Below are 13,817 nucleotides of genomic sequence, written 5' to 3' on the forward strand. Positions count from 1 at the left end.
TCACCATGGTCCTTACGGAGTCCCCAGCATCCTCTAGGACGTAAGAGAAAATAAGATTTTAAACCTACCAGTAAATCTTCTCCTAGTCCGTAGAGGATGCTGGGCGGAAATTCACACATTCAGATGTTATATGTGAATTTCACTAGGCCATCACCCAGGTTATGATTCTCCAGCAGGGTTATCAACTCCTGCTTCTGCCCCTGCCAAAATATCAGCAGGTCATCTATAAATGGTGTATAAAATACGATATGACTGGCAATCTGTGGGCATGAAAAAAAGGTTTGCTAGCTTTAACACTAATTTACAGTGAAATTCACATATAACATCTCTGATGAGTGTGTGAATTTCTTGGATGTATCCATCAGTATTTGTGAAGGCACCATTCAAACAAGTTTATACACTAAGGATACAGATAGGAATAATCTATTACACTACAATAGTGCCCATCCTAGAGCACTTGTTAGAGGTCTACCATATTCACAAATGTTGCGGACCAAACGCATCACAACTGACATGAAGCTTGCAGAGCAACAGATCAATACCTTGATTGATAAATTCCTTAGCAGGGGGTATCATCTTAATGCACTATTGGAAGCCAAGGAAAAAGTATTGCAACACTCTGGGTATAGTTATGTGAAAGAACGGGAGTCACAGAGTATACTACCATGGGTAAATAGATATAATCAAGCTAGTCCTAGCATCACTACAAAAAGTAAAAAAATGATGGCCCATTATACAATCTGACCCTGAGTTGCCACTAGCGACCACTAGAATTATGCCTTGTTATACTAGGGGAAGAAGCCTCGGGGATATATTGGTCAAAGACGACATCTCCAAGATCCAGGGATCTGATGCGCTTAGTGAGGTACGGCATAAATTTGGATGTATACGTTGTACCTGTACCACTTGCCAATTTATGCTAGCTGGTAGTACATTTAATCATCCTCTATCAGGAAAAAAAATAAGATTTTACTTACCGGTAAATCTATTTCTCGTAGTCCGTAGAGGATGCTGGGACTCCGTAAGGACCATGGGGAGTAGACGGGCTCCGCAGGATAAGGCACTTTAAGAAAGCTTTGGACTCTGGGTGTGCACTGGCTCCTCCCTCTATGCCCCTCCTCCAGACCTCAGTTAGGGAAACTGTGTCCAGAGGAGATGGACAGTACGAGGAAGGATTTTTGTAAATCTAAGGGCGAGATCCATACCAGCCACACCAATCACACCGTATAACTTGTGATAAACTACCCAGTTAACAGTATGAACAACAACATAGCCACGGTTCAACCGATAAACTATAACATAACCCTTATGTAAGCAATAACTATATACAAGTCTTGCAGAAGAAGTCCACACTTGGGACGGGCGCCCAGCATCCTCTACGGACTACGAGAAATAGATTTACCGGTAAGTAAAATCTTATTTTCTCTAACGTCCTTGAGGATGCTGGGACTCCGTAAGGACCATGGGGATTATACCAAAGCTCCCAAACGGGCGGGAGAGAGTGCGGATGACTCTGCAGCACCGATTGAGCAAACAGGAGGTCCTCCTCAGCCAGGGTATCAAACTTATAGAACTTTGCAAAGGTGTTAGACCCCGACCAAGTAGCTGCTCAGCACAACTGTAATGCCGAGACACCTCGGGCAGCCGCCCAAGAAGAGCCCACTTTCCTAGTGGAATGGGCCTTAACCGATTTCGGTAACGGCAATCCTGCTGTAGAATGCGCCTGCTGAATCGTGTTACAGATCCAGCGAGCAATAGTCTGCTTTGAAGCAGGAGCGCCAATACAGAACAAACAGAGCTTCAGTCTTCCTGATTCTAGCCGTTCTGGTCACATAAATCTTCAAAGCCCTGACCACATCCAGGGACTCGGAATCCTCCAAATCCCGTGTAGCCACAGGCACGACAATAGGTTGGTTCATATGAAAAGATGAGACCACCTTTGGCAGAAATTGAGGACGAGTCCTCAACTCTGCCCTATCCACGTGAAAAACCAAGTATGGGCTTTTATGTGATAAAGCCGCCAATTCCGAAACACGTCTAGCCGAAGCTAATGCCAACAACATAACCACTTTCCACGTGAGGTATTTCAGTTTTGAGTGGTTCAAACCAAGGTGACTTGAGGAAATGTAACACCACGTTAAGATCCCAAGGCGCCACCGGAGGCACAAAGGGAGGCTGAATATGCAGCCTACCCTTCACAAAAGTCTGTACTTCAGGAAGAGAGGCTAATTCTCTTTGAAAGAAAATGGATAAGGCCGAAATTTGGACCTTTATGGACCCTAATTTTAGGCCCAAAGTCACTCCTGTTTGAAGGAAGTGAAGCAGACGGCCCAAATGGAACTCCTCCGTAGGAGCAGCTCTGGCCTCACACCAAGAAACATATTTCCGCCATATACGGTGATAATGTTTTAACGTCACGTCTTTCCTAGCCTTGATCAGGGTAGGAATGACTTCCTCCGGAATTCCTTTTTCCGCTAGGATCCGGCGTTCAACCGCCATGCTGTCAAACGCAGCCGCGGTAAGTCTTGGAACAGACAGGGCCCCTGCCGCAGCAGGTCCTGCCTTAGAGGAAGAGGCCACGGATCTTCTGTGAGCAACTCTTGCAGCTCCGGATACCAAGTCCTCCGTGGCCAATCTGGAACAATGAGGATTGTTCTGACCCTGCTCATTCTTATTATTCTCAACACTTTGGGTATGAGAGGAAGAGGAGGAAACACCTAGACCGATCTGAACACCCAAGGTGTCACCAGAGCGTCTACCGCCTGAGGGTCCCTTGACCTGGCGCAATACCGCTTTAGCTTTTTCTTGAGACGGGATGCCATCATGTCGATTTGAGGCAGTCCCCATCGATCCGTGATCTGTGCGAATACTTCTTGATGAAGTCCCCACTCTCCCGGATGCAGGTCGTGCCTGCTGAGGAAGTCCGCCTCCCAGTTGTCCACCCCCAGGATGAACACTGCTGATAGCGCGCTTACATGGCCTTCCGCCCAGCGTAGAATCCTGGTCGCTTCTGCCATGCCACTCTGCTCCTTGTTCCGCCTTGCCGGTTTATATGAGCCACTGCCGTGACGTTCAGAACCGGTTTTCTCCGAAGCAATTCCTCCGCTTGACACAGGGCGTCGTATATGGCCCTCAACTCCAGGACGTTGATGTGGAGACAAGTCTCTAGCATTGACCAGAGACATTGGAAATTTCTTCCCAGTGTTACTGCTCCCCAGCCTCGGAGGCTTGCGTCCGTGATCACCAGGACCCAGTCCTGAATGCCGAACCTTCGACCCTCTAGCAGGTGAGCACTGTTCAGCCACCACAGGAGAGATACCCTGGTCCTGGGAGACAGGGTGATCCTTTGATGCATTCGTAAATGGGACCCGGACCACTTGTCCAAGAGGTCCCATTGATAGGTCCTCGCATGGAACCTGCCGAAAGGGATGGCCTCGCATGAAGCCACCATCTTCCCCAGGACCCGCGTGCAATGATGCACTGAAACCTTTTTTGGTTTTAATAGGTTCCCGACCATGGCTATGAGCTCCTGAACCTTTTCGATCGGAAGAAAAACCTTTTTCTGGTCTGTGTCTAGAATCAGGCCCAAAAAGGTCAGACGCGTTGTAGGGACTAGCTGGGACTTCGGTATAATGAGAATCCAGCCGTGTATCTGCAACGTCTTCATGGACAGAGACACGCTGTCCAGCAACTTCTCCCGAGATCTCGCCTTTATGAGGAGATCGTCCAAGTATGGGATAATTGTGACCCCCTGCTTGCGCAGGAGCACCATCATTTCCGCCATTACCTTGGTGAAAATCCTAGGGGCCATGGAAAGCCCAAACGGCAACGTCTGAAATTGGTAGAGACAGTCCTGCACTGCAAATCTCAGGAACGCCTGATGAGGGGGGGGGGAAATATCGGAACATGAAGGTATGCATCCTTTATGTCCAGGGACGCCATCCAACCCCCCCCCCCCTCCAGGCTGGCGATGACCGCCCTGAGTGATTCCATCTTGAACCTCTTCAAGTACAGGTTCAGAGATTTTAGGTTTAAAATGGGTCTGACCGAACCGTCCGGTTTCGGAACCACAAACAGGGTTGAGTAATATCCCTCTCCTTGCTGGAGATGAGGAACTGTGACAATCACCTGTTGAATATACAATTTTTGGATTGCCGCCAACACTAGCTCCCTCTCTGACGGGGAAGCCGGCAGAGCCGATTTGAAAAACCGGCAAGGAGGCAAGTCTTCGAATTCCAGCCTGTATCCCTGAGAAACAATCTCTAATGCCCAGGGATCCACCTGCGAATGAACCCAGACGTGGCTGAAAAACCGAATACGAGCCCCCACTAGATCTGCCTCCCCCCGGGAAGCCCCAGCGTCATGCGGTGGACTTTGCAGAGGCAGGGGAGGACTTTTGCTCTTGGGAACTAGCTGTGTGCAGCTTCTTTCCCCTGCCTTTCCCTCTGGCAACAAAGGACGATCCCCGTACCTTTTTGTTTTTTTGTTTTTATTGGAACGAAAGGACTGCATTTGATAATGAGGTGCCTTTTTTGTATGCTGCGGGGGGACATAAGGTAAGAAATTCGACTTACCAGCCGTAGTGACAAGGTCCGAGAGGCCGTCTCCAAACAACTCCTCCCCTTTGTAAGGCAAGGACTCCATATGCCGCTTTGAAATCGGCATCTCCCGTCCACTGTCGGGTCCACAAGAGCCGCCTAGCAGAAATGGACATAGCATTTATTCTGGAGCTTAATAAACAAATGTCTCTCTGAGCATCTCTAATATGCTCTATGGTCATTTGAATAGCATCCCTATCTAAGGTGTCAATCTCCGTAGATAAGGAATCTGCCATGCCACAACCGCACTACAAACCCAGGCCGACGCCATAGCCGGTCTAGCAATAGTACCTGAATGAGTGTAAATGTGCTTCAAGGTAATTTCCTGCCTGCGGTCAGCAGGTTCCTTGAGGGAAGCCGTATCCTGAGAAGGCAGTGCCACCTTTTTGGACAAGCGTGTCAGCAACTTGTCTACTTTAGGCGAAGATTCCCAGCGTATCCTATCAGTTTGTGGAAAAGGACACGCCATAAGAATCCTTTTGGGAACTTGTGGTCTCCTATCCAGAGATTCCCAAGCCTTTTCGCACAATTCACTTAGTTCAAATGAGGATGGAAAGGTGACTTCAGGCTTTTTCCCTTTATACATGTGTACCCTCGTGTCAGGGACCGGGGGTTCTTCAGTAATATGCAAAACCTCTTTAATGGCAATAATCATGTACCGAATACCTTTTGCCACCTTCGGCTGTAATTTTGCATCTTCATAGTCGACACTAGAGTCAGTATCTGTGTCGGTTTCTGTGTCATCGATCTGGGATATGGTGCGCTTCTGAGACCCCGAAGGGCCTGGCGCCACAGGGACAGGCATGGACTGGCTACCTGACTGATCCCTAGCTTCTACCTTGTCTAACCTTTTATGCAATAGATTGACATTTGCATTCAAGACATTCAGCATATCCACCCATTCCGGTGTCGGCGTTGCCGACATGACATTCAAGCACTCCCCCTCCACATTAAGCGAGCTTCCCTCGTCAAACATGTCGACACGCGTACCGACACTTTACACACACAGGGAACCCCTTTCCTGAAGACAGTATCCCTGTCAAGGCCCTTTGGAGAGACAGAGAGAAAGAGTATGCCAGCACACACCCCAGCGCAATGATCCTGGAGACCAACACAAAATGCTTTTCCCCAGCAGCGCTGTATAATATGTTATCGTCCAATTATGTGCCCCCCCCCTCTCTTTTAAACACCCCTTCACCGTGTGTAAGCAGGGGAGAATCCGGGGAGCTTCCTCTCAGCGGTGCCGTGGAGAAAAAATGGCGCTGGTGAGTGCGGAGGGAGAAGCCCCGCCCCCTCGGCGGCAGGCTTCTGTCCCGCTCAAACTTACAAAAATATGGCGGGGGCTCTTTTATATACATGTACATTGTCTTTTGCCATAAGAGGTGTTTATATTGCTGCCCAGGGCGCCCCCCCCTGCGCCCTGCACCCTTACAGTGACCTGAGTGTGTGAGGTGTATGGGAGCAATGACGCACAGCTGCAGTGCTGTGCGTTACCTCCGTGAAGCTGAAGGCTTCTGCCGCCTGACGACTTCTGTCTTCTGTTCTTCTAGCTCTGTGAGGAGAACGGCGGCGCGGCTCCGGGGGTGGACGCCCAGTAAGAACCTGCGTTCACCCCCTCTGGAGCTAATGGTGTCCAGTAGCCGAAGAAGCAGAGCCTATCTTAGACAAGAAGGTCTGCTCCTCTCTCCTCAGTCCCTCGATGCAGGGAGCCTGTTGCCAGCAGTGCTCCCTGTGAAAAGTAGAAAAAGTAGAGAAAAAATACAAACAAAAATGCTTTCAGGCAGAGAACTCAGGAGAGCTCTCTGCAGTGCACCCATCCTGCTCTGGGCACAGTGTAAAAACGGAGGTCTGGAGGAGGGGCATAGAGGGAGGAGCCAGTGCACACCCAGAGTCCAAAAGCTTTCTTAAAGTGCCCTATCTCCTGCGGAGCCCGTCTATTCCCCGTGGTCCTTACGGAGTCCCAGCATCCTCAAGGACGTTAGATTAGATAGATTAGATAGATTAGATAGATATATATCTCAAAAGTATGGTTGGTGCGCTACTTCCCTTCTTAACCAGTATAGTATATTCAGGAAATGTCTTAGATTTATCAAACTTGCACTCTGGTTCCACAGGATGCCCTGCAGACGGCAGCTCAGTCCTTCAAGGTGTCACTAGGTTTAGTGACAAATAAATCTGGAAAAACAAGGAGGGGACAAGCGCCTAATAGTGCAGTAACTTCACACCAATTTTGGTTATTTACAATGAAGTGTCTATAGGTAATCTGCGTACCGGAAATTTGATTTTTAGTAGGCACATCAAAAATATAGCAGCTGATTCCTCCAATTGATTATCTGCACCACAACTGGTCACCAGGTTGAGCGTCAATGGATATCTCAATGAGGATATCTTCCAGTCGGTCTATTCGCAGGAAAGCGGGTCTGTAATCAACCAGAGCGAGAAACGCCTCTCATAGTGCAGAAATTACTTTTCAAATATATTGGGGCTCACACAAATCGATTGGTGTTTATATTATGGTACGCTTAATACCTAACAGCATTTCATTAAAGGTCTTTTTCAAGAATGATCGTCCTCCATGGAGATAGAGAGTCACAGGCTAAAAAACATAGGTTTTAATTCATATACTAAGAGTGGTCATAAAAATACTTTTAAAAAAGAAAAAAAGTTCATAAAGCTTATCTGGATAATCCAATATTTTTTCAAGCAGTCCGGGGTATGTCCACACTCCTGAGGAAGCCTTGATAGGTGAAACGCGTTGAGGACCTGTTCTGAACACCCCTGACCCGGGCATTCACGGTGGACATACCCCGGACTGCTTGAAAAAATATCGGATTATCCAGATAAGCTTTATGAAATTTTTTCTTTTTTAAAAGTATTTTTATGACCACTCTTAGTATATGAATTAAAACCTATGTTTTTTAGCCTGTGATTCTCATTTATGCACGGCGAATTACGAAGTGTGATATTTTCTATCTCCATGGAGGACGATCATTCTTGAAAAAGACCTTTAATGAAATGCTGTTTGGTGTTTATATTATGGTACGCTTAATACCTATCGATTTGTGTGAACCCCAATATATTTGAAAAGTAATTTCTGCACTATTTTTGATGTGCCTACTAAAAATCAAATTTCCGGTACGCAGATTACCTATAGACACTTCATTGTAAATAACCAAAAGTGGTGTGAAGTTACTGCACTATTAGGCGCTTGTCCCCTCCTTGTTTGTTTAATAATTATATATATATATATATATATATATATATATATATATATATATATATATATATATATATATATATATATATATATCCATACAAAAAAGCACGGCACTCCCAGGACTCTTCTGCAAAAACGCCTTTATTGGCGGTGTTCTATCATAGAACACCGCCAATAAAGGCGTTTTTGCAGAAGAGTCCTGGGAGTGCCGTGCTTTTTTGTATGGATATGTAGATTGCTGCACTAGGCACCTGGATCAGTTGTAACTGCAGCGTGGAGTGCCGGCTGAGTTGGAGCAATATATATATATATATATTATATATATATATAGCATTTGCGACCCTTTGTGTTGCAACAGTCTGTTCCAGGTGCACAGTTAATTGCTTTCATTTCCTTGCTCCCGTCTAAGAATCTGCCCGTATATTGAAGATCCCTACATCATACATTTGAAAGCGATACGAACAGCAATATGTACTAGGGATGGCCATCAGTGAGGTTGGCATCGATGGCATTAACCAGACAGTTTAGCAAATTGAAGATTTGCGCATGTGAAGAGAACTACCTTGGAGAAGGCAATTTTCTTTGCACATGCAGCACTTCCTTATTTCATTTAGGACATGGTGGTCGGGCCAGAGGAGGAGCCTTGATCAGCATCCTGAATCCCTGACACACATACAATATGCTGGCATGCCAATGGCCAGCATTGTTCTAGAGCTGACTTGACAGGCTCAGTTGTCAGTCAGCATCCCTGCACTGCCCACAGCTTCAGCACTAACACACAGCGCAGCACTGTGTAAGGGAAGGGGAATACATAAATACATCAGGCCTACGGCTACCATTGATGGCGGGAATCCATCTGGTTCCCCATCACCAATGGTAAAACTACAGTATTTGACATTGGCCAGTGACCATTGATTATTGCCATCCCTAATATGTACCAAAACTATTCCTCTGACTGGGACCCATTCTGCTCTCTCTCACAGTGAATGAGATGGGAGTGGTCAACTCGCTTATTAATCAAAATTAGAATTAATTTCCAACTGCAAAAACAGCGGAATCCGGTCTTTAGGCCGACACTCATTAGGTCTACCACTATTGGTCGACATGGTCTATAGGGCCACATAGTCACTAGGTTGACATGGACAAGGTCAACCTGGAAAAGGGTCAACATGAGGGTTTCAAAATAATGTTTTTTACTTTACGATCCACGTGGACTACAATTGGGAATCGTAACCTGTGCCGAGCGCAGCAGTAGCGGAGCGAGGCAGCTTGCCCGAAGCGCGAGCCATGCGCAGGGATACAATGCACTAATTAGGGTTCCCGGTCACTTTACGAAGAAAATTTAAAAAAAAAAAAACACCACACACACCACAAAGAAACTCATGTTGACCTTTTTCCATGTCAACGTAATGACCGTGCTGACCTATATCAGGTGCAGACGCTATGATCCACACCCAAAAGCAGCCCACATAAGCTTCTATGTTTGCTGCTGTGCAAGTTGGATTTACTAAGTTTCGGAATGCAATGTATTCTGGAGCTTGGTCCCGGCAGATAACTCCACCTTAAGATGGTGTTTACCCATAGTATACTATGGGCTAACATTTTGCTTAACATACAGGAGAAGGATCCTTTAGAATAGATCCTTCTCAGTCAGCCCCACTGATGTATGCACACCAATGTTGAATTCAGAAGCAAAGTTATAGTGGTAGCGTGAGCAGGGGCAGACCTTTTTTGAAGCCCTGTCCCAGAGCCCCAACTTTGGTTAAATGCAAGTGGTCATTTTCATGACCGCATTGCGAGTTGGGGCAACATTTATTTACAACTACAGTTTATAGGTGGTTGTTTGGAAATATGCCCTAAAACCCCTTAACTAAACAAGGTTATGTCCTCCATACAGTGGCCCCCATTTATCAAGCAGCTAAAAGTGAAGTAGCAAATACAGTTCTCACTCGTCGTGGTATAGTGGCATCGCGCTCTTCTATTTAAGAAGAGCCTATGCCACGGCGAGCAAATGCGGTATTTGCAGCATCAGCGCTGATGTTTACCTTACATCAGCGCTGACGAATGATGTGTGTAAGGAATATGGTAGTTTTCGGCACATGCGCAGTAGTAATTTCCAGACGCGACGTGATGCATGCCGGGATTGCTGCAGGAGGGGGAAGCCGGAGCACAGGACGGACTCCGCTGCAGCGGTGTTATAACGTCTGTTCGGAGCAGGCGAGGCCATTATAGGAAAGCGAGCGCTATTTCAGAAATAGCGCTCGTTCTTAAATACAGTTTAGCGTGCCACAGTATAGGGAATATGAAAGGCTAATAGCGCTGCTAGTTACCTTGTTAAATAGCAATTGGTCCTATTTACCAGCAAGGAAACTTTGATAAATGGGGGCCAAGTATGTTAAAAACAGCAGTCAGTTTACCGCAGTTTCTCATTGTATCACTAACACCATCTATACATGGTGTTATTGGTACAGGCAATGAGAGCAAAGTCCTCCATGCTTTGCCAAGTCTCTGCCGAGTGGCATTGCGATCACATGTGGGTGTATATAATTAAGCACTGTTGGGGAAGGGGGTGACGGGGAGAGAGGGTATAGGCTCCCACCTTGGTTCTGCCGTTTATCCTGAAGTTGCCCAGCTTGCCCCCGCAGTGGCGGATCAGATCGTCCATGCTGTTCATCAGGTGGCCGATGGTCTTGCAGCCCGCCTCCTTGCCCTCCACCCAGGTGATCTGGTCCCCGCGGATGTCCCGGGAGGAGTCGCTCTTCTGGCTGACCAGCTGGCCGTCTGTGAAGCGCCCCGTGCTGTGCAGGGCCCGCACCTCGCCGGCGATCCTCTCCCCCACCTCCGGGCCCAGGAAGTCGTCCAGCACACAGATGCCGTGCTTGTTCATGCAGGGGATGATGTACTCCTGAGCCAGCTTCTGCAGCAGCGGCTTGGTGTGCCCGTTGGGCCTCCCCGCCACCCCCCTCCTGGCGGCGCTGCTGCCCCCTGCCTCGCCCGACGTCTGGGTATAGTCTTCCTCCTTTATCGCCCTCAGGGTGGCTCCGCCGACCACCACCTCCCGCTGCTTGGTGTCGGGGCCTGCAGGCACCGCTGCCGCGTCCGGCCTGCTCGGGGCGGCTCCTGCGGTCACAGCAGTCTCGGCGCCCGACGGTTTCGGGAGCGGGGAGTGCGAGTCCCCGTGTGAGTCTGTGTGTGCGGGAGCCGGCTGCGGGCTGTCACCGGTGGTGCTGCTGCTGCGGGCGGCGGGGCTGTCCCCGGCCGCGGGTCCCTTGCACACCAACTTGTGCTTCTTCCAGTCCTGCCGCTGGTGCTCTTTGCTGCAGTAGAAGGAACTCCGGCAGCGGCCGCAGCGCAGCAGGTTCTCCATCTTGCCGCACAGCTCGCAGTATTGCTGGTCACTCTGGCTGCTGCCCTCCCCGGCCGGGCCACCTCCTCCGGCCATGACGACCGCTCCTTCTCCCCCGCTGCCCGAAACGGCAGGTCGCTGTGCGGGTAAGGAGAGAGTAGCGCCCCGCTGCTGGCCGCTATGCGGATACTGGGAGCAGCGATCCGGCTGCGTCACCCCAGCAGCGGCCGCACACGTGTGCTGCTGCCTGTCACTCCGCCAGGCTCGGAGCGTAGCTCATATCAAGGTACGGGCGCTGCACATAGGAGTAGACCGGGTTCCGTATTAATGCTCTGCTGCTGGCTGTACGGGCCGGGGACTTTCTGTGCTGGGGTCACTGCCCGGGGCCATTACCCGTGATGGGACCCCCCTTGTTGCTAGATCTGCCCCAGTACTACCAGCGAAGACCTTTTGATGACATCAAAGTCATGTGACCAGCTCCCGATCTTTGAACCATGTGACCGCCCCATTATGAAACGCTGTGAAAGTAGCGGACGAATTGAAGAGAGAGAGACGTGCCGCCTCACCTGGTGCAGTGGCAGCAGCAGCGCCTCTGTATATTTACCAAGGCTGCTTATTATTATCGACAGCATATATTTTTTTGTTTAGTGATACTATCAAATATGCCGCTGGCATTTAAGCCTCGGTGAGGTCCTGCAACATGACCCTCTCCAGGAGGGACAGAATGCTCTGCTCCTGGACTGCCCTCTTAATTTATGATTGCCCTCACCTGTGCTGAAACACCTTTGTTATCCATTAACCTGTTCAATACAGGTGAAAACAATCAAATTAAAAGTCTGGGAGCAGAGCATTGTGTCCCTCCTGGACAGGGCCGGTGCAAGGTTTCTCGGCACCCTAGGCAAGACTTCAGGGTTGGTTCTATATCGGAGGGGCTGAAGGGACCTTGTGACGTATTGAGGGGAGGAGCTACGGGCGAACAGGGTACCCGAAAAGTACCCTCGCGGGCTCACTTCGCTCGCCACGCTTCGGGCACGGTGGCTCGCTTCGCTCACCACCTAATTACTAGTAATAGTTGGTGGCGTGGATAGTAGAGGAACTATCCCGCTGGCTTAGCTCCTCCCCCTTGCGTCATAACTCCTCCCCCTTACGGAAAAGGTCCCTTAGCCCACTTGATTCTAGCATCTACCAAGACTTCAGCTTGCCCCCACCCCCCCACCATAACACCTATCAGCCACCACAGGAAAAAATAAAACACATTGGCATCCACAGGAAAAAATAATAACAAACACATTGACCCCTTTCAGGAAAAAAAGAAAAAAAAACACATTGGCTTCCACAGGGTAAAAGAAACACACATTTGCCCTGACAGGAAAAACCAAAACACAATGCTCCCCAGTACATAACTTGCATTTAGCCCTTTATTATTGTCAGAACAGCAAATTAATGAGCTCCTGCTAAGTACAAAGGGAAAATGTGATGGCTTCTCCAACATATGTGCAAGGCCCTATCTTAGTATCAAAATTATTATTTCTCTAACGTCCTAAGTGGATGCTGGGACTCCGTAAGGACCATGGGGAATAGCGGCTCCGCAGGAGACTGGGCACAACTAAAGAAAGCTTTAGGACTACCTGGTGTGCACTGGCTCCTCCCACTATGACCCTCCTCCAGACCTCAGTTAGATTCTTGTGCCCGGCTGAGCTGGATGCACACTAGGGGCTCTCCTGAGCTCCTAGAAAGAAAGTATATTTTAGGTTTTTTATTTTATAGTGAGATCTGCTGGCAGCAGACTCACTGCAGCGAGGGACTAAGGGGAGAAGAAGCGAACCTACCTAACTGGTGGTAGCTTGGGCTTCTTAGGCTACTGGACACCATTAGCTCCAGAGGGATCGACCGCATGGAACCGGCCATTGATGTTCGGTCCCGGAGCCGCGCCGCCGGCCCCCTTACAGAGCCAGAAGCAAGAAGAGTCCGGAAAATCGGCGGCAGAAGACATCAGTCTTCACCAAGGTAGCGCACAGCACTGCAGCTGTGCGCCATTGCTCCTCATACACACTTCACACTCCGGTCACTGAGGGGGGGGGGGGGGCGCCCTGAGCAGCAATAAAAACACCTTGGCTGGCAAAAATATCACAATATATAGCCCCAGAGGCTATATATGTGATAAATACCCCTGCCAGAATTCATTAAAAAGCGGGAGAAAAGTCCGCGAAAAGGGGGCGGAGCTATCTCCCTCAGCACACTGGCGCCATTTTCTCTTCACAGTGCAGCTGGAAGACAGCTCCCCAGGCTCTCCCCTGTAGTTTTCAGGCTCAAAGGGTTAAAAAGAGAGGGGGGGCACTAAATTTAGGCGCAATAATTTTTATACAAGCAGCTATTGGGGGAAAAATCACTCAGTTATAGTGTTAATCCCTGCATTATATAGCGCTCTGGTGTGTGCTGGCATACTCTCTCTCTCTGTCTCCCCAAAGGACTTTGTGGGGTCCTGTCCTCAGTCAGAGCATTCCCTGTGTGTGTGCTGTGTGTCGGTACGGCTGTGTCGACATGTGGGATGAGGAAGGTTACGTGGAGGTGGAGCAGAGGCCGAAAATGGGATGTCGCCCCCTGTGGGGCCGACACCAGAGTGGATGGATAGGTGGAAGGTATTAACCGACAATGT

General features: G+C 49.0%; 1 protein-coding gene across 1 annotated transcript in view; it reads right to left on the reverse strand.

Moving 5' to 3' along the window:
* The window catches only part of EGLN1 (egl-9 family hypoxia inducible factor 1), a 125,734-nt gene extending 114,055 nt beyond the window's left edge, over nucleotides 1–11,679 (reverse strand). Inside the window, exon 1 of the mRNA XM_063917777.1 lies at nucleotides 10,415–11,679. Within this exon, the coding sequence (XP_063773847.1) occupies nucleotides 10,415–11,257 (843 nt within the window). The 5' untranslated portion in view covers nucleotides 11,258–11,679. The remainder of the gene's footprint in view (nucleotides 1–10,414) is intronic.
* Between the last annotated feature and the right edge of the window lie 2,138 nt (nucleotides 11,680–13,817).

Source organism: Pseudophryne corroboree, chromosome 4 (genome assembly GCF_028390025.1).
Source record: "Pseudophryne corroboree isolate aPseCor3 chromosome 4, aPseCor3.hap2, whole genome shotgun sequence".
NCBI lineage: Eukaryota > Metazoa > Chordata > Amphibia > Anura > Myobatrachidae > Pseudophryne > Pseudophryne corroboree.